General features: G+C 40.1%; 1 protein-coding gene across 6 annotated transcripts; it reads right to left on the bottom strand.

Moving 5' to 3' along the window:
* Nucleotides 1–1,488: 1,488 nt before the first annotated feature.
* LOC144715083 (glycosyltransferase BC10-like) lies at nt 1,489–19,974 on the bottom strand. Of its 6 annotated transcripts, XM_078589967.1 has the most exons (11): nt 19,696–19,971; nt 19,195–19,616; nt 18,975–19,091; nt 18,783–18,883; nt 12,270–12,341; nt 12,064–12,145; nt 11,870–11,950; nt 3,458–3,493; nt 2,686–2,751; nt 2,307–2,453; nt 1,489–1,879 (listed from the first exon to the last, which is right to left on the bottom strand). In XM_078589967.1, exons 2-11 carry the CDS (start codon nt 19,489–19,491, stop codon nt 1,697–1,699), a joined length of 1,182 nt encoding a protein of 393 aa, XP_078446093.1. In that variant the 5' UTR covers nt 19,492–19,616; nt 19,696–19,971; the 3' UTR covers nt 1,489–1,696. The 6 variants fall into 6 exon arrangements, with proteins under 6 accessions (XP_078446093.1, XP_078446095.1, XP_078446091.1 ...); XM_078589969.1 differs by having other exon boundaries at nt 2,307–2,393; nt 19,195–19,974; XM_078589965.1 differs by having other exon boundaries at nt 19,195–19,971.
* Nucleotides 19,975–20,065: the final 91 nt, after the last annotated feature.

Below are 20,065 nucleotides of genomic sequence, written 5' to 3'. Positions count from 1 at the left end.
CCAGATTCATATGATCATTAACCATATTTTGACAAGATAAGATGCTTGAAAGAGTCCCTTTGTGTATTTCTATGAGATGTATCCACTGAATTAAAGTGCAGGTTTAGGAATCCCATTCTAACCATCAACTTTGCATAAAAATTTTCACCAAAACATATAATTCCATTTTTTATTTATCTAGTATCCTAGAAATTAAGTGGGCCAATCAGTCATTAAATTCCATTTTCTTCCCCACAATTTAATTGAAAACTTGTTTAAAATATTGATATTTTTGTAAAATATTGAGAAGTTAGCCAAAATCATCTAGATTTTATAGTCGACCCAAAATTTCCACTATTTTGGATGTCATTTGTCATGTGAAGAAAATAATTTTCTCAGGAAGTAATTGGGAACTACTGAAGTTTTTATTATTCAGTAATAAAATTCAGATTTTGTGTACTTTAATGAACCAAGTTGCCCATAATTCTAACCATTGGTGGCTACCTGACATACACCATCATGCTGTAAAGTGTAGAGGTGTTATGCACTTTGAACAAGTGTAAACATGTTTTTTTCAGAATAGAACATATTAATGTGAGTAGCTCGATCATGGATTCAGAAACCTGGAAAGATCAATGTCGACCTCTACCTGTGGTGGAGTTGTAGGTACGAAACAGACCTTGTGGCACAGGTGAGAGATGAGCTTTGATGCCCATATTTGTGAGAGACTAGAAGTCTACGGTGAGGCGAAGGGAAAAATTGTTATGGAACATCGATTTTTAATTAAAAAACTAAAGAATCATTGTAGAATCCATTGCTTTTGCGATGGCAAAATAAAGGAGCCACAGTAGAACCCTTGTGGAGCTTATATTAACCATAAATTTCTTGAGTTCCATGCATAGGATTATGAAAGATAACAGTCTGCTTGAACTTTATTAGTGTTTCACTAAACAGATGGACTAACATCAAACAGACTGTTATCTTAAATCATTGTTACAATACTGTACGGAAAATTTCAATGGAAAATAGTCGATCTATAAGTCTTTCAGACATTAAAATAATGTAATTTCTGGTAAGAAGGATGCTTAGTTCAGTCATAAATCCATACGTTATTGACATCAGAACCTCAAACTTATAGATATTTCCTTTGCAAGTAAATAATGTCAACTATGATTTAATGAAATGTCAGTATGTGAACTATTTGATGGATAACCTTATCAAATGCAAAAAAAAGAGGAAAAAAAAGTTGTCTGATGAGCAGGTTGTACTCTTATCTCAGCGACTTTGTTAACTGTCCGGGGTCAAGTTTACTGATGAATGACCTAAGCTTTCTTTATTCTGATTTAAAAATACAGCGATACCAGGTGCTTTTAAAAAAACCAGTTCAGTTATTGTCGTAAACGATAATCTTACAGAATGAACCCAGCTTGTTTGGTGACAGGAAGTATCTCCCAGTTTCATAGTATCATAAAAACAATGTATCTACGAACTTATCTAAGAGGGTGGAAAAATATATAAACGGGGTATATATTTACTGCAAAACAAAACAAAATTTACATCAACCTCTCCTATGGAAGAACTTGAAAATTTGCCGTTTTTCTCATCATAATCTTGTTTTTCTCCCAGGCAAGAATCACATGAAGAATTTACAAGTGCTAAGACCCTCAGCTCCACGCTTTGCTATTGATGACGGTTGTAGGTGATGAAACAATCTAGCTCACTGTTCTGAAGTTTGAAAGAATAAAGCGGGATCAAAAGATCCAACAACCCCTTGAGTCAAGAGACGTAATGCGGCAGGTTTGGTGAATTTCCTAGCAAAAAGGTAGCATGGCACATGGACACCATTGCAAAAGCACTCCTCAGTTCGATACTCCGTCTCCATGTAGAAATGATCGATGGCCTGAATTATTTTAAACATTGTATTCAGTTATACAATTATATAGGATGTTTCAAACTAAATCAGATGCGTAAAAATAGAATACATAATTAAATAGAACCAATTCTATCATTAGTTGCACCAGTCATTCTACTACATGACAGTGATATCAAGGTACCATTTCAAGTTAAAAATTCGCAGATTCATCTATTATTTGAGCTGCAAATGATATCCAATCATTCAAACAAGGACTAAGGAAATGTAGTTAATCATTTTTATAAAAAAATGCAACATACTGTAACCCCAAAAATATAAACCTTTAGCAAGGTCTTAACAAATGCATTAAATGTTTCCTCCCCCAAAAAATCAATAAGCAAAAAAAAAATAAGTTGATAGTACAACCATACAAGGCAGATGGTATACATTGAACGAATAAAGATTTGAGACCCACCTTAATTTGACTTATAAGAGAAGGGCCTGCAGCAGCGTATCCAAAAGTTACTGGATGCCAACCTTGTTGCTCCACTTTCGATGTAGACTGGTTCCAAAGTGTGTAAGTCAATGACCTTCGCTCAATTTCGTCTACTAACCCATTTATCTACAGGTGTTAGGATACAGTAAACCAATCAGTAACAACCTGGGTCTTTAACCTTATGATTTAAATGTTCCAAATATGTTGAAAATCTTCATTTCGGGAAACATCAAGTGGTGTCTTTTTTTTCCTTTCCAGAACCCAATTTAAGACAAGAAAAAAGTAACTGAAAAATGTATGAAAACACTAAAAAATTCAAGCATCAGAAAACAAAAGCAAAACAATAATGAGTGCTTACTGAGAATAGAGTCTGAATGTAGTGCTCATCAGGAACACAGCTGTACTCTTTCTTGGACCCATTTTGCTGCAAAAAATAAAAGCGCATAATGAGTGGGCAGCTTTTTTAAGCGCAAGATAAAAGAACATTATAAAATATTTTTGATATGATCCAGCAGTGAGTATATGAATGGAGGAAGACACGACCAGAGCCCATTATGCAAGCACAGGCCCAGCCCACAACGACTCCTAGTTAAAGGGCCCACTCGAGGTCACTTGGGCTAGGAAATCACATTTTAAGCCTTACCCCTTTCTCATCATCTGCGTCCTCTCATTTAGGTCGTGACTTCTTCCTCTCTTGGCTCACAGGTTGACGTCCTCACTTCCCCTGCCAAGCCCACAGCTGCTCTCCGGCGAAAACTTGCTGTTCCTCGCTACCCCGGGAACTTCTTCTACCCCTCATCTCCCCCTTATCTCTCTCTAATGTTGAATCTACATATTAACTCCAGAACCTTTTCTCATTGAAATTGGAAGTACAATTTTGATCATCGATACATCCCCGCTGCGGGAACGTATGAAGTTTCCATAGGATATGTGAAAATATTTGTATGCCAAGAGATATCAGATAAAGAAATATAACATGTGGCGACAGCTAATCAGAGAATATTGGTATGCGATGGTAATTTTCAACCACATAACTAAGATATTGTGTATGAAATATTGTTATGACTAAGATATTAGAACATCAAGACATGATGAAAATAAAAAGAGAGTACCACTGGAAAATTACTTACAGTTTTTTGATTACTTTCATTGTCGCCCAGGTAAGTCTGAAGGATAAGGAGAAATGAATTAAGTTTGAGGTAAAATGATAAGTTAAGAGCATTAAATCAATAGGAAACCCTAAGTGCATATCTTTGCTTCAGGAACAAATAGAATAATAGAGGAAAATGGCCTCATATTGAGTTAACAAAATCAGATAGTAGTGTTAAAAAAATGTTCAACTTGGCAGCCAGTGCAAATTGCTCAACCAATATTTAAGAAATTTGAAGAGCCATAAAGTAAAAAGGAACTGATCTGTCTTGTTAATGAGGAACTTTTTCTCTAATGACCCATATACCCCTGGAGAAAATGCCAAAAGAAGCTCAGAAGCTTTATATGAAAAGAGGAAGATGATAAGCCACAAGTGAGGACATATCAAAGCAAACAGAGGCGTCAAGCTTCGGTTGCGCGTGCTAGCTAAGGCGACACGTGCAGACTTTTAAATAAGATGGTGGAAGGTCTATATAAAGGAAAAGGAGGAGCCAGTGGCGGGAATCGAGAAGTTAGTTACAAGAATCGCAGTACGGCAGGAGATCCTCCTCGCACCAACTGTTGTGCTGATCCAGTCGACAGCTTCTTCCTCTTCCTTCCAGGGAGTTTCCATTTCTATCTGTTTCAGTGTCTGATTTCTCACACAATCGTTGTCTCTCATTTCGTTGTTCTTGGAACACTCGAATCTGGTGGTACATTATATTTTTCCTGTTGGAGAAATAATCCAGATCGACCTCTCTTTTGATTTCACATCGCGGCTATTTCACATTGTCTCTGTTGAGAGTATTTCATCAGTTTTTGTTGGTTACGACCCTCGGATCTTTATCTATTTCCCCATACGGTGGGAAGTTTTACCAGTATCTTCACAGAAGACGAGAACGAAACCCACCTGTGGAATATTTGATGCAACTGGATGAATTAGTACCACATGAAGGCATTTCCTTTGTGATGAATACTTTTACCAAAGCCACCCCTACTAGATCACATGGTGATCAATAGGAAATGTTAAGGTAAGGGTGTTAATTGATGGGGGAGCGATGTACAATTTCATCAATCATCAAGTAATACACTTTTTACGCATTCCAGTTTATCCATATCACAAGTTCTGCATTATGTGGGCAATTGATCTCAGCATCACACAGAAGGTATTTGCATCAATATTGTGCTGGCACTTTAAGGTCTCCTGATTAAGCAGAATTTTATACCCTTTTTCCTGGAAAATGTCGACATAATATTGTGAATTTCACGGTTAAGGACCTTGGATTAATGTCATCGCAACTACAATCACTTGATGATCAAGGTTGTAAGACAGAGCATTGTTCACTCTATCCATGCTGATCCTGAAGTAAACAACACCAAGTTGTTCTCTTATGACAAGAAAAAGGATCGCCAAGAGTGTGTTTTTATCAGAGAAGCAGAAAAATTCAACAATTATCAAGACAGCATCAAAAACAGAGGGTATATTCTCCCTCTCTTCAGTCCTAGTTAGATTGGATCAAGACCATTAAACCCAATGTGTCTGAAAAAACTAAAACCTTGCAACCACATAGGGATTGTGATCATCAAATCCATCTTCTTCCTGCTTCCAATCCAGTCAATATCCGCCCATACCGATATCCCATCTTCGATAGAATATAGTGGAAAGTCTCACAAAGAGCTACTATATCTCAGCACCATTCAACCATCAAATACTAAAACCTATCAAACGGAGAAGACACATCATGATAAGCTGGCAGCTGCACTTGCGCATGAGAAGGCCCATGCTGCAACCCTATAAATATAAGCCTGACAGGAGCATTAGAACATTCAGGATTTGAAGTAACTGTTCCCAATTAGGAAGGCTAATAACAAATGTGGCTGGGTGTGTTGTGACCACACAACTAGAGAAGGGGAAAATCCATATCAAACTTCTCCAAGATGTCTGTTATTTTGATAATTCTTTTCTTCCTGCCTCTCATATTCACATTGTGACTGCTCTTAACTCTAGTCTTTACTGCTTCCAATTCCAAAGAAGAATCAAGAATTTCCAAATGCGGTAAGACAATCCAAGAACTGATGTTGATGAGAACAGGTCAAAAGATTGTACGATCAGGAAAGGAGGTCAGAATAGAAAGATGAGGTGGAGGGATGAGACCAATCTCCCCTGTCTTCCTCCAAGCCAGAGGATCTCCAGCTCAGCCAAAGTTGTCATCTCACCCACCTTCACAGAAAAGCTCCCTAACGATCCCCATCCCCGCGATCATTAACCCCTCACCATGTCTTCAGGCGGCTTGTCCCCGGTTGATCCCTGCCCCCTTAGTAGTGTTGCCTATATTCAAAGCTGTCTATGGGAGAGAACCTCCATCATTACTCAGATATGGGTCACCACAATCCCCTCTTTACTCCATCATTACTGAAATGCAGTTAAGCAAAGCCCAATCTTGAACGAGACCTCAAGCAGACTAACATCAACGTGATGAACAGCGCCAAAAAAAAATGGTTTAATTGAAAATCCACCTTATCATATGAAATCTCTCCCCATAAGAGAAATTAAAAAATTGGGTCCAGAATATTTAGGCCCCTATTAAATCCTTTGCAGATTTGGCTCTGTAGCTTACAAATGAATCTCCGACCCATTTCATCACTCATCCAATGCATCACTACTCAAAATGGCTTTTGGCAACACTACTACTACCCAACTGCTTCCTTTGTTTTTAACTGCTGAAATGGAATGGCATATCATCCCGAATACCTTCTTCAAACACGCAAGACATCAGCAGGACCAGAAGTGCTGGCCAAATGGTGATCCTTCCAAAGGATTAGGCAACATGGGACGCATGGATTGTCTTCACAAAATCTTCCCCAATTCCAAGCTTGAGAACAAGCTTCATCTTAAAGAGGCAAGTATTGATAAATTCCTTTCAAGAACAATCGCGAGAGGCTCGAGAGGAAGGTTGTCAATTGGACACGTGAGGATAAACTCACACATGTAGGGAAACCTTTAAATAAAGCACAGGTAGGAGAAGAAAGTCAGAATCCTATTTACAATAAAGTTGTCAGAGTCAGTCCACAAGACCGCAAGATTGGAGCAAGAGTAGCCGCAGCCAAGAGGGACATCTCTTGAGGGGGATTTCATTCTTTCTTTCATTTCTATCAACGTTCGTGATCTGTACAAGACGCACTACAGTACAACTCGAAATCTAAAATAAAATCCCATACTTGGAAAGATTTTCCCAGGATTGAATTCCTGCAGATCTGTGACATGAATTAGAAATATCTCATTGCCAATGCCTCCTCATTTGTGTATAAGGCAAGATGGATTCAAGGGTGTAAGGAATTCTTTCAAAGGAGAGATGATGTGAAGCCATGAAGCTGCCCAAAATTAGAGCTTTGTTACAGTGTACATTTAAGTACCTTTTTGATGAACAGCGCACACGTTTGGATCATCAATAGTGCGAGCAACGGATGGGATCATTGACAGGATGGGCATCAATGTGTGGCCAATCAGGAGAATTGCTGGGGTTTACCATTTGATCCCTGTGTTGGGAGGACTTGTGATCCAAATCATCGCCAAGTTTTGGGATCAGACTCCAAGACAACAAGCACAGATTGAACGGTGGGAGTCAATGGAAGGAAATTAAAAAATAAAGGCGTGGAGGTGAGAGGTTTCCATAGAAAATAGAAACAGCATCAGGTGATAGAGAGACAGAAATATCCTCCATTTTGACTTCTCATCAAATGTCACATCCATCATAACAAGAAAATTTTCTAGTCGAAGGATAAAACAATTTGTAGCCGTTTGTATGGACGAATGGCCAGAAAGACACATTCATGGCTTTGGTATTGCTAATTTGGAGAAAGATGATGAGCACAGAAACATACTGATATGATTCTGCCACCCGATGTTTACTAGAGACAGATGCTAGACATTAAAAAGAAGAGGCATTAGACATCATGTGTGTATGTGATAACTTATGGCAGACAAGTTCCAAATTTGGGGTTAGGTCAGTTTAAAAAGAGAGAAATGGGAAAAAGAAGGTTACGAAATCGGATATGAAGTGGGAGTGGGAGGCTATCTGGGAGTGTGAGTTGCGTTCTACCTTGGAACTCCTAAGTGATGTTTGGCTGTCAGAGTGAATAGAGGCAGAAGCGCCTGGTTGCGGGTCGAAGGCCAAGGGATCGGTGAGGATCTGGGGTGGCAGATTCAGCTCTTGGGATGCGATTTGATTCTTTCATCCAGTTCATTACAAGATGTATCACACATCCAAACTCTACGGATGATGTGTGTTGCACTGAAACTGGATGAGTGGAGGAGAAAGTGTCGAGGGACAATAAATTGACCAATATGGCAGAAGGAATTTGGTTTGTGAGATGAACAAGAATAAATTCAGCCACTCCCCAAAGATATTTTAGGCAAATAAGAGACTGTAGTCTCAAGGATATTACTCAATTAAATACACATCATGACCCGTGAATGATACTCGAGATCTGGAAACCTGTTGGGATAATTATATTTGAATAATATAGAGCTATCTTGGAGCTTAAGCATTCAACAATATTACTGAACTTGATAGATAACATCTTCAGAAAGATGAGATGGTCCATTCATTTTCAATACAAGGGCAATAATCAATAAAGATACCAAACCAGCCTGTCATTGTTAAGGTATGGAAAGGTCTGCAAATATTTGTGTATACAAACAAATGATACAAGCAACGCCCATCAAATAATGGAGATGAATGAATGACAAATATTCGGCAAATCAATATGCATTATAAACAAAAGATGAGTTATTCCTGGAAACAAAGAAGGAAATAGTTTGGAGAGTAAATAAGGGTGGAAAAAATGTCTGCAGATATTAGAGTCCTGATGAGATAACTGATTCTTGAAATCGTAGGGTTATAAATACCCCCTTGTGAGGTCATTAGAGGGACTTTTGATGAATGATTACCCTGTGGTTTCTTGGCACAAGTAGCTGTATCCGGCTTTCGTGAGGGCAAGAACTCCCGATTCGGAGGTTCTTGAGAGTTTGTTCTCCTATCACTCTCTTTTCTCTCTTACCTCTTCCATCTCTCCTATTCTCCTCTCTACCCTCATCCCGTTGATTTTGTTAGATCTCCATGGGGATCGTAACAGTGGAGATACCATAAGTTTTCATTAGAATCAATGAAAAATGTCAATGGTGTATGTTGATATGGCAGACATCACAAATCACATTGGAATATTTATTGGTAAACAAGTACTGGTAGGACAAAAAAAAATGAGGGATGAGGTTTCATGGTCAGTGACTCTAGATTTTCTGTTCAATGTGTTGAGAAAACTATAAATCATTAGGATGGTTTTGGTGGGAAAAGAAGCAGATACCACAATGTGAGGGGAGTGAAGTAGCTTTCAGAGCTGCTCAATCAGGTCCATGTTGTTCCATGTTCACTAGATTTCAGAGTTGAACCTTCTTCACTATATTGGCAGAAGAATTGGCTCAAACGTCCATGCTACGCTCCATTGTAAGAGACAAAGCTTGCATAGCCATGTCTCATGATGTATCCGTACCTCCAAAAGATCCAGACTAGGGTGAGTAGTGTCTGGATTCACAGAAAGTTTCTTGCATGTCTCCTCCCCAAATTTGCAGTGTTTTTACAAATTTCAGAATTTCCTTTGTAATCCTTCTCCAATGGATTATTGACTGAGAACCAAAAGCCAAGGTTGGTTGGAAGGGGTATCTCGTCTGCTCTGATTGCTGATAGAGTTTAACTGTACCTCCATGACCTAAGGACTTCTCTGAGACTGGATCTTGTGTATCCTTCAAGCGCTTTTGCCTTTCATAAGTGGATTCCATATTAGACTTAAATTGGTCATTATTATGAGGAGTAAAGTGAATATCCTTGGAGGATTGCTGGCATTGACACCGGACGATAAAATGCACAAATGAGGGATGCAATACTCCATTTTCTGACAAAACTAAAAGAATCCTCATCTTGTACTTCCTCCCTTTATCTTTACTGATTCACAATTCATTGTAATCCCTTTACTCCTCATAATAATGGGGACCTCATGAATAGGGGTTGATAACCAGGGTGGTGCGGGCTCCATGCACAATGTGCAGCCACTCCACATCGCACAAGCATGTGCGATGTGCGTGAGACGTCTGCAGTGGAGTCTGCAAGTGTGCAGGTGTCTGCCCATTAGGAACAAACTGGCACATGAATGGCAATGTTGTTGATACATGTCGATCCACAAATGGGATGTGCGCATGTGTCCACGACACTGTTAAGTTCCCAGATAATCTTGAAGACAAAAATAGATTTTAATAGTCAATAATAGTAATCCAACCAAGAATGTTCTCGGAGGAACAATACAATTTGAGAATAACAGAAATATGGGAACAACCATGAGCGGAAAGATAAGCTGACAGTTGCCGAATCAGCGCCATTCCCTTTGGGTCAAAGGATCTACGATCTCCAGCCTTTGATTGAAAGAAACTCTACCAAATCTGTCTCTCTCATTTATAGTTCCCTGTTCTCGTGGTCTGATGCGACTTGCTTCTTTTCCAAGAATTATCAAAGAAGGAAAAGAAGGCTTGGTCAATGAGAAGATCCGGGAGGGTATAAATAAAGCAAAAGCCAGGAAGGGTATCAAATGTGCGACTCATACTACACAACGTAGGTACCTGTGCAGGTGAGGCGTCGGTCGGTCCTAGAAACGGCGGCTGCGGCTCGAGGCGCGATTTTAAGAGCGGACGTGCTGCAACCTAGGGATCACCAGGCAGCTCTTTCGCTCCATAGGGATATCGGGGGTAAAGAGATTTTGACATTTGGAGTCCGGTTACGAGGCGTGACGGGGCGACGGAGCGTTCAAATCTTTATTTTATTGATCTATTCGATATATTCCGTGCTCCGGAAACTATAATAAATATAAGACGAAGTTGTACTTCCAAATCAAGACGATAGCAAATAATTGAATAAAAACGAGGTTCCGCTCGTAAACTCGCCCCTCAGAACGTTATGAAATAAAGAAGGTTCTTATTTTTAAGAAAGACAGAGGTTATGTTTACATAACGGATTCAACGGCGGATCAACTCCAGCGCTGGGAGTTCTGCCGATAGAATTGAGCAGAAGGGAGCGGCCAATCACATTACAAAGTAAATCCATGTTTTTATTAAATTATTATCTATGGGCTTCATTCATGTTGAACCTTCCACACACGTGCTACAATGGCAATTACAATGGGAAGCAAGGCTGTAAGGCGGAGCGAATCAGGAGATTGCCTCAGTTCGGATTGTTCTCTGCAACTCGGGAACATGAAGTTGGAATCGCTAGTAATCGCGGTATGCTTCTTAGTTTCTTCATCGTTCCTTAAATCGGAACCCGCTCCGTCGCTTCTGCTCCGCTCGTCTTCATCTTCACGCTCCTCGCGCCTCATATATTCACTGGCTGGGGAGCAGGAGCAGGCCTGAGATCCAGAAGAGAGGAAGCTCGATCCTGGTGATCCCCCTCTATCCACGTTCTTCCTTCTACCCTGTTTCCTCCCTCTCATATCTTCCTCTGTCCTATGAGTTGTTGCCCTTGTCCCGTTCCTTCGTATATGGATATTCTGACAGTTTCCACATCTTTCTATATGGAATGCCTTTGATTTCCTTCAAGATTTACATCATGGTCTAAGCTCCTGTCCCACGTGCATACTAAAGTCAAGCAGCATGTTCCTCTCTTCTGATCCTCTTCTTATGTCTTCTTAAGTAGGTGTAAGAAAAGGTCATATGAGACACTTGCTGAGCAAAAGAAAGCTTCTGAAAAGGAGGAAAAGAGGCTCCTGAATCATGATTCAGACCATTCAATGGAGGCGGGGCCCAGCGGAGAGTGGTAGAATGACACGTAAATGAGTGTCCTCAATATATGTTGGTGGCGACAGTGGATTACTGCAAGTGGCAGGATGACAGAGGGCAGGGACGGAGAGAGGGAGGGTGTGGAAAATTGTGGGAGGGAGCTCAAAAAACCATTCATATACTTAAAAACGGCCACGCACTGGCACAACCCCTGCATCTTACTGCCTGTGGTGTGCGGTGCAGTGCAGGGGTTGTGCGGGTGCGCCAATGTCCACGTTGAGGGGCAGCCCCACACCACACATTGTACAGTGTGTATGTGTGCACCAACCCCTACTTATCATTAACCAACGTTTAAAAATATGTCAAGATGGTGTAAAATTCTCAAAAAAAGATCAATTTTATAACTTCATGACACAAATAAGGGCAAATTAAAACTAATATAAATTTTCAATCAGCAAAAAATGTTGCTACTATGGCAGTTACAGATGTTGATAAGTGTATTTCCCATTCATTACATATGGCAGCATTCTCATACTTAAAAATATAAAAGTATGAGAACAGAAATTAAATCCATATAAAAAACTGATTAATCTACCTTACAATGCTTCTTGAAAACTGGAAAAATAACATTATCTTTGGTCACAAGAACAGCATGCTTCCGGACTAAAGTAACCCACTGAAATTTAAAATTGATATATTAGAAACGCACGAAAGCTGAAATACATAGCCCTAAATTGAATGTCATTAAGCTACTCAAAACTCAGACAATTTGTCAAAAGAAGTGGACACCTGTGATCCTTTCCTCCATTTGTTCCTCAGTATTGTAGGATACATATCTGGGTTGTATCTAGAATTATTCTGAATGACAAAACTGGTACAGAGAATACATTTAGGCAAACAAGAAAGTAAATTAGTGATTGTATGTTCTTTGACGAGGACATCTAAAAAAGGAGAAAAAAGGTGAAAGCCAAATTCAAGTTTGCACGTTATGGTACCTGTTGATAAAGCTCTTTGAAGAGGACATCAGGTAACTATAGGTGTAGCTGAAGTTGTAAAGAGGAACACAACTGAAAAACATTGGAAAACGAAAATAAGAAATTAATTCAAGGACAGAGACTGCAGAACAGAATTTTCTCAAGAGCAAAAGGTACATTTTTAATCTTAACTCAAGAATCATAAAAATTTGATAAGAATGCAAGCAGAGAAAATAGCAGAGAACTCACATCAGTAAAACTATTATTTGGGTTATTCGTTCAAATATCAAATTTTCTGCTAGAGGGAATAAATAATCAGCAATTATCATCTAATGTTGTGATAAGAATCTTCCACGAGTATACCAAACCAAGAAAAGGAGAAGAGGAAATTCACATCTCGCCACATGTGCGGGATGAGTCACACGTGGGACAATTTGAATAAAAGAGCGGGAACGGAGCGGGAAGCAGAGGACTATAAATAAAGAGAGAAAGGGAGCAGAAGGGGGCGTCAACTGTGGACTTCGTTCCATCGTCAGGAGATCCTCTTCGCGTTGTGTTGCCGATCCGGCGAGATCGTTCTCCGATCCAGGGAGCGATCTTATTCTTTCATACTATCTGGTGTACGTCACGATCTTCCCTTGCTATTCTTTGTTCAAAACTCTCGACGGTTGTTACACAAGTGTTTTTCATTTGGAAGATCCTTCCTTATTTCTAGTATTCTCTGAGACGTCCGTATATAAGATCCAGTCATACTCTTAAGGATCTTAACATGTTGGAGGTGATATCAAAGTCAGGAAACTTAATTGACAAGGAAAAGCCAATGTATTTCAAGTCCATGAAATGAACTGTTTTTGTCTCAGAAATAAATGTTACATTGAAAGACGTGATAGAGAGGCTCCATTTTTAACCGAAGGTATCTGTTAAATATTTTTAATTAACCCTGTAAGTCTGTATATTATGTTTACATCCCTGCTCGTCTATTTTGACCATATCCCCAAACAGGTCTCAAAAACGGCTAGTGAACTGTGTCCTGTATAAAACTAGGGAATTTTGCCCTAGCAAGTACATAATTTTTTCCTCGTTTTCTCTCTTCCCGAAACATCCACACAGTTGGCAACTACATTCATAAATTTAGAAGTGGAAAGTAGCAGAGGCAGACTCTGAAGGCCCAAAGATATTCCTGGTGGTTATAAAAACAGAATATTGTGTACAGAATATTCTTTAATTTGAAACACAAAACTTTAGACATACAAAAATGTTAGAATTTGAAAGCCCACCACTCTGCTAAAAGCTAGAGCTGATCTCAAGGGCATTCCTTCACTTCCATTGTGTTTCAGCTATATCTTTTACCACAGTGGTAGAAGCTCAAATCAATAGCTGATGGCGAGGGCTCTACTTCTCTTCTAAAAATTTAGGGAAGATGTTAATTTCCAATTAGAACATATGATAAAAACTGATGTTGATTTGAAATTTACCCTAAGATTTGAAGATACAGAGAGCATAATTCTATGATCAGTGCTAAACTCTTTTGTTCAAGAACAGGCTCCAAGCACATCTCAGTTTGACGCATTGAGCATCCCAAGATTGGAGGAAGAAGATAAAACTGTCACGGTATCCTATCCTTTTGGGGGTCAAGTATCTTCCAAGATTTTTCCTATTCTTGCTGCACAATCTCCATGTCCTTCCTTCAATCGTTGTGCCTCATACCTCATCCAGGAGGGTGCAAGAGAAGGGGGAAATTATGAAGGACATTATAGGATGCCCATTGAATTGAAATGACAGAGAGAATGTAGGCAACCAGTTCAAGCAGAACCCAGTCGATGCCATCAAGGCCATCAACCACCACTGTTGAACATGCGACTATTTCTGAGCTTGAAAGACTTATCCAGATGACTTTTCCATCCCTTCCAGATGTCCAAAAATATGATGCAATGAACCTTATTCACTAGAGAAATACATGGAGCTTATTTTTCAGGGAGGGTATTGAGTGGTCATCTTAAGACTCTCATTGCCCAACCAATCCCTCCTTTAAAAAAAAACTTAAGTACATCCAATTCAAATTATAAATAATGGAAGAAGTGCGATACAACCAAACTCCGTAGCACTATTTCAGTAAAAACAATTGTCATGAAAATGGATAAACAGATTTGGAATCAGGTTTTTAAGAGTTAATCCAACCTGAACAATGCCTGGAAGATATAAAGCCTTGTTATAAAGACCACTAATCTCAGACGGGTGACAGATAAATAATGAAATATCCTTGTGAATTTCAGGAAATTGAAGAAAAATTGACCATTACCTACTGGTGAAGAATCCTAATTCACAGGAGCAAGCACATACAATGCAATATTTCTATCTTGATCAGGCTTAATGTTGAATATGAGAATACAAAGAGTTTAATTTCAAGAGAGAGATGGTTCACTGTTTGGAATATGCTATTCAATCAGTGGCCTCGGATAGTCAATCAAAACATCTTACCTGGTGTTTCCATAGAATAAATTGGACTGATATTATATCGAAAACCTCAGAAGGTATCCTGGAGCAGAAGGCTAGGAAGTCATCTCAATAAAGATAGTAACAAAAACAGTTGAGGAAAGTTTATGCAGTGCATATTGCAAGAAGTTTAGCCATACAAAGGGAAAATATAGGTACGTACACGAGAGAGCTCCACAACAAGGACAAGGTCATGCAATTCTCCAATGGGACCGACATGCTGATAAAATTCTACCACGTACGTATCAGAGAACTAAACGTCAGCAGTCAACATAAGGTGGGACGGTCAACTGAATAAGAACCTATAAATAAAAGGCAAGAGGAAGAGAAGAGGACAGAGTTTCTTGTAGGTAGTTGCCGCAGCAACTGGCTGGAGAACGGGAAAGATCCGATCCAGAGGGAGAGTTACCAATCCGGTAACCCTAGTTCGAGTTTCTTTCCATCTTCTTGTTTCTTTTCTTTCTGAATCTTGCTGCTGTACTCCATCTCTATCATTCATTGGATTTCATATTCTTGGAAGCATTGTTGCATCATGTGACAACTCTACGTTGCAATCTATTCCATCAAGATCTGAGGAGGCATAACACATACTACCTCAGCTGTAAGACGAGGCAACACGTGAGTTACATGAACTCATGTCCGAACATCCACGCCAACCTAACAAAAGGAGCCTGCTCTGGGGTTTGGGAATATTTTTGGACTTGGATTTTGGCAGCAGAACATATGGGAGAGGAGTTGTTGATTCAGGTTCCTTGAAGGATCGTGGCTTCTCCTTCCTTCTCAATCTATACTCCCCTTCTGGTGTTGAATTCTATCCGGGACTAGATAAAAGTATCAAAAGAGGCCAACAAATATAAAAAATTGAACCATTTGGAGCAGAATAGCATGAATCAGCCAAAAGAGGTTCATGAGATGAAATTCGCACCATGGAAGAGGATAATAAGAAGTTGAAGGCACTATTCAGTTGCCCTCCCTGGCCTTATTTGGTGATTGTTGTATAAAACTTAATCACTACATTAAAGATTTAAATGGGTATTATACTCTGTTAGATCATCACGGCCCAGTTAGGGCTAATTTTACTAACTTATGGGCCTGAGGCCATGTACGTGTAATAGACTAATCCTAGGGATCTAATGAAAAAACTAACCTAAAATGGATTTAAATAAAGGCCCAATAAGGGCCCATTAACGGTCCACTAAGGACCCATTAAGGGCCCAATAGTGAGGGGCCCATTTAGGGAATATATTAGGTCCATTAAGGACCTAATATATGCTGGGCCTGATTTATATCAGGCCCAGCCTCCAACAGCTATAAATATAGCTGTTGGAAGTTCTTTTTGAAAAAGGAATCTTTTCTGCAGCTTTTTCCAACGGTCAGATTTTGACCGTTGGACAAAAGCATTAACCCCTCTCTCTCTCTCTGTGAAAAATTTGTATAAAAGGGGCATCTGTTCAGTAATAAAGTAAGTTCATTTTGCCCCAATTTTTCTGTCTCTTCTCCACATTCTCAGAAATTCTCTCTGCAGTCCACTATCTCATCCTTTTCTTTCAATTTATTACATACTCCATTAAGATTGACCACATGATCCCCCCATGCAAATTTTATAAATTATAGCACATATAATAGTAAATAGTTGTTATGCAAGCTGGATCCAGAGGATGTGGTCAACGTGCTTAAGGGGGAGTGACAAATAAGTTCTTTTAAGTTGTCTAATTTTTTGTATTTTTGGTTGTTTACTTATACCCGTTTATTTTGCACTATTGTGATACGACCCTCCCACTCACGTACATGCAAAGGAGGAAGCGCAACCGTTTCCCACGTGCGGAGCTGGACGGGGGAGATGAATAGACATGAAAATGAAGAATAAAGCGGAGTCGAGGAGACTAAGTGAGGGAGGACGTTCGTGAGCAAGGAGTGGAGTCTCTCCATCTGATCGAGGCTGGGAGGGGATATCCCTTTCCTTCAAGACCACGACCGACCATCTGGCTGGGGTCGAATTATCTTTCATCTTCTCTTCTATTCGGCAAACGCTGTTGAATCTTGTGTTGCGATTTTGGAGTACTTCTGCATTGTTTTTGTTACACATTTTCTCTTAAAGGCTACTATTACAGTCAGGAGCGTAATTTAGAGTCCTGATGAGATAACCAATTCTTGAAATCGCAGGGTTATAAATACCCCCTTGTAAGGTCATTAGAACGACTTTCGATCAATGATCACCCTGCGGTTTCTTGGCACGAGTAGCTGTATCTGGCTTTCGTGAGGGCAAGAACTCCCGATTTGGAGGTTCTTGATAGTTTGTCCACCTATTGCTCTCTCTTCTTCTCTCTTACCTCTTCCACCTCTCCTATTCTCCTCTCTCTCCCTCGTCCATTTCTTGATTGTTGTTAGATCTCCATGGGGATTGTAACATGTAACATATTGTAAGCTTGGCCTTATGACCTCTGGCTAGTTCAGTGGATTACTGATCATGTGCCCCTAAGGATTGGTTGAGTGGGTCCATCCTTTTTCATAACCCGCACATTCTATTGGTCCTCTGGTGGAAGTTTAAGGATTTTTCATCTCAAATTACTACAGTGACACCAGCACATGGGAGGTCAATCATGTCAACTACCTGTCCAGGATTGGTAGAGGAGGAAGCTTCTTGATTCGATATAAAGAGAGATTTTTGGAAAAAAAAGGGTATCAGGCCATTTGGCTTGGATATTAGGAGGGGGAGGCATCTGGAGAGCCTGTGGTTGCATTCGACAGGGAAGCTCAGAAAGGCAAGTTTCAATCGAGAATTCCGTATGTATCTGGGGTGGCTCAGCAATTGAGAGGCAGTAGGTCTTGAGGATCGGCATTGTAACATTCCTACTGTGAGTTTTTCCTTTTGATTGGGTTGGTACCTTGTCAGTTTCTTTCAAAGATGCCCATATGTAGGGTTTGACAGTCCCGGTTTGGTATGGATTTTTAGCAAAGACCTAAATCTTACCAAAAGGTTCCAGTCCCTTCATGCTCAGTCCCAGTCCAGTCCTGGTCTGGTCAGGTTGACAAGTCAATGCCAAAGACAAAGTAGAAAATTTACGTTGATGGTGAGGTAGAAATTTTATATCAGCAAAATGAAGCTTTAGAACTGCTGGTAATGAATGTCATATCGTCCTTCACTTCTAAATTTTCTACATATTTAATAATTTTCTACATATTTAGTAATGCTCTAACCATGGTTTGGCCCTTGGACCTAAACATGCTAGACCAACCAATCCACCCGCAAATGGAGAACATATGGTCCCGGTTCGGACGGGTCTGACCGATCTTCGGTCGTAATGTCCAACCCTACATATATGCCCGGACTTGGCGCCCAGAGGTCAGAGCGAGAAGACAGTTTCAGTCATTATGGTAAGTACTCTGTCAAAGGCAATGCACAATTCAGTTATATGATTAGATTACACTTAGATAGCTCGGTAGTTGAACATGTAGTATCACCCATATGCTTCAATCATCATAAAAGGTAATTTTATATAATAAGATAGAATTGGCTGAACAACAACTGAGCTGAACAATGGAATTGGCATCTACCAAGTTTATTGTCCGTAATAACTTTCATCTTCTAGCATTCTCAGCGATGGATCTCAGAGCATTTTTTGGCTATTTCACATTTGGTTTGGAATTGAGTAAATCTTGGTTTTTCTCAGTCAATTCCATGATAAATTTTTTGCAAATAAATAGTTGTCATTTTGTCCTTAATTCTGAAGCCAGCAAAGCATCCCAAACTTTGTGCTGACTTTCTATCTATGCTTGAGCTGTAACGTGATTCAAATGTGTAACATGTCCTCCAGCCGAGGCTGTGAGGCCTTAAAATATTGACCTTAAAAAGAAGAACGAGGATCCCACGCACAACAAAAGAGGAAAAAACACGATGAAAGGTACTTTCACAGACGATCAAAAACTGTTCCAATTAAATGTAATCAGCCAACTAGGTACTGGGAAACAGAGCAGTGAAAGAGAGAACAAAGTATCTGAAGACAAAAGAGAAGAAGATGTAGAAGCATTGAAAGCACTGACCTTTCAGATAACAGAACAAACCGCTGATTCGCCGGATCCTCCAGAGCAGACTTAAAGAGCAGGCGCTCAGCCTCGACCATGCTTGAGCCACCCCAAACAACCTTGAAGAAAATCATCGTAGAACGTTTGGTAAAAGAAGACCATACAAATACCTCTTCCAAAAGTTAAGAAAGATGAAGAGTAGAACCAGACCTCGACGCTCTCCCTCAGCTGCCGACCGTAGAAGTAGGAAGACTTCGTTGTGGACTCATCGAAAGTGAACCCAGGCTTCGAGTGTACATAAATGGAGAATTTATTTGCGTCTGCATTCTGTAAAGCCCTTAAAACACCGCCACACCAAGGAAAGAGATTCATTACATTGTGAATTCAACCAAATTGTAGAGAGAGAAAGAGAGACAGGGAGAGGACTTGCTTGGAGGAAGGCGTGCCACAGAAAATCCAAGGGTAGTTCCTGTCGGCTGAGGAAGAGGAAGGCGACCTTCGGAAACCCATTGAATGGTGCCATGGTTGGAGACATTTTCTCCCCCTCCTCCAGGTAGTAGGAGGATGGCCCAGATGGAGATGAAATTATGCATAAAATAATCAGACTGATGAGCACGAACACACTGATCACCACCTTCATTCCGAACCAAAACCTACTCCTCAAGGAGGACGATGGCAACACCAAGGACGTAGCCGAAGACGAAATCGGAAGTCTCTTCTTCCCCATAGATGCCTCAAATGAAAACCTTTGTTGGAAGCACAAGGCTAATCCTCCGGAAAAGAGAGCGCCTTTCTCCCGTTGTGATTGTGGGGAAGAAATTAAGAGATCAACCCGCCAACAGGCCTTGGAAACTGACGAATTGGGTACCCGCAGAATTGTAAATTGGACCAGATTCGGCAGCGATGTAGGGCGAAACGACAAAGAACTTACTTAACCGATAGAATTTGAGCACGCAAAGTAGTCGTCAAGCAATCTGCGCTGAAGAAAGACGGATAAACGCTCCCACGGGAGAAAACAATTACCCATCTTACTCGGCAAAATTCACCCCGCCATCGAGTTCTCCCACCCAGAATCCATTCCCTCGCAACACGACGCCGATCAAATCGCGATCCGCTCGGAACAATTCATCCCTTCGATCTTCCTTCCCTGCCAGACGCGCTGTCGCCGCACAATACCGCGTCAGCCGACCACAAATTGAACATAACGCGCAAACATTCGATCCATCCCATTCAAATATTAAAAAAAAACCGCCAATGAAATACAATATCTCTCTCCAAAATAATATTAAAAAAAACTACAA

Source organism: Wolffia australiana, chromosome 18 (genome assembly GCF_029677425.1).
Source record: "Wolffia australiana isolate 7733 chromosome 18, ASM2967742v1".
Classification (NCBI taxonomy): Eukaryota; Viridiplantae; Streptophyta; class Magnoliopsida; order Alismatales; family Araceae; genus Wolffia; species Wolffia australiana.
Note: the sequence above shows the minus strand (reverse complement) of the source record. Positions and strands in the feature narration are given on the sequence as shown.

Excerpts from the sequence above, each read along its gene's own strand:
- LOC144715083 (XM_078589965.1), bottom strand. The coding sequence starts at position 19,491 with ATGGGGAAGAAGAGACTTCCGATTTCGTCTTCGGCTACGTCCTTGGTG. Across the intron at positions 12,342-18,782 it reads TTTGTTCTGTTATCTGAAAG|TTGTGTTCCTCTTTACAACT; the intron begins GTCAGTGCTTTC and ends AATGTTTTTCAG. Across the intron at positions 12,146-12,269 it reads TCAAAGAGCTTTATCAACAG|TTTTGTCATTCAGAATAATT; the intron begins GTACCATAACGT and ends TCTCTGTACCAG.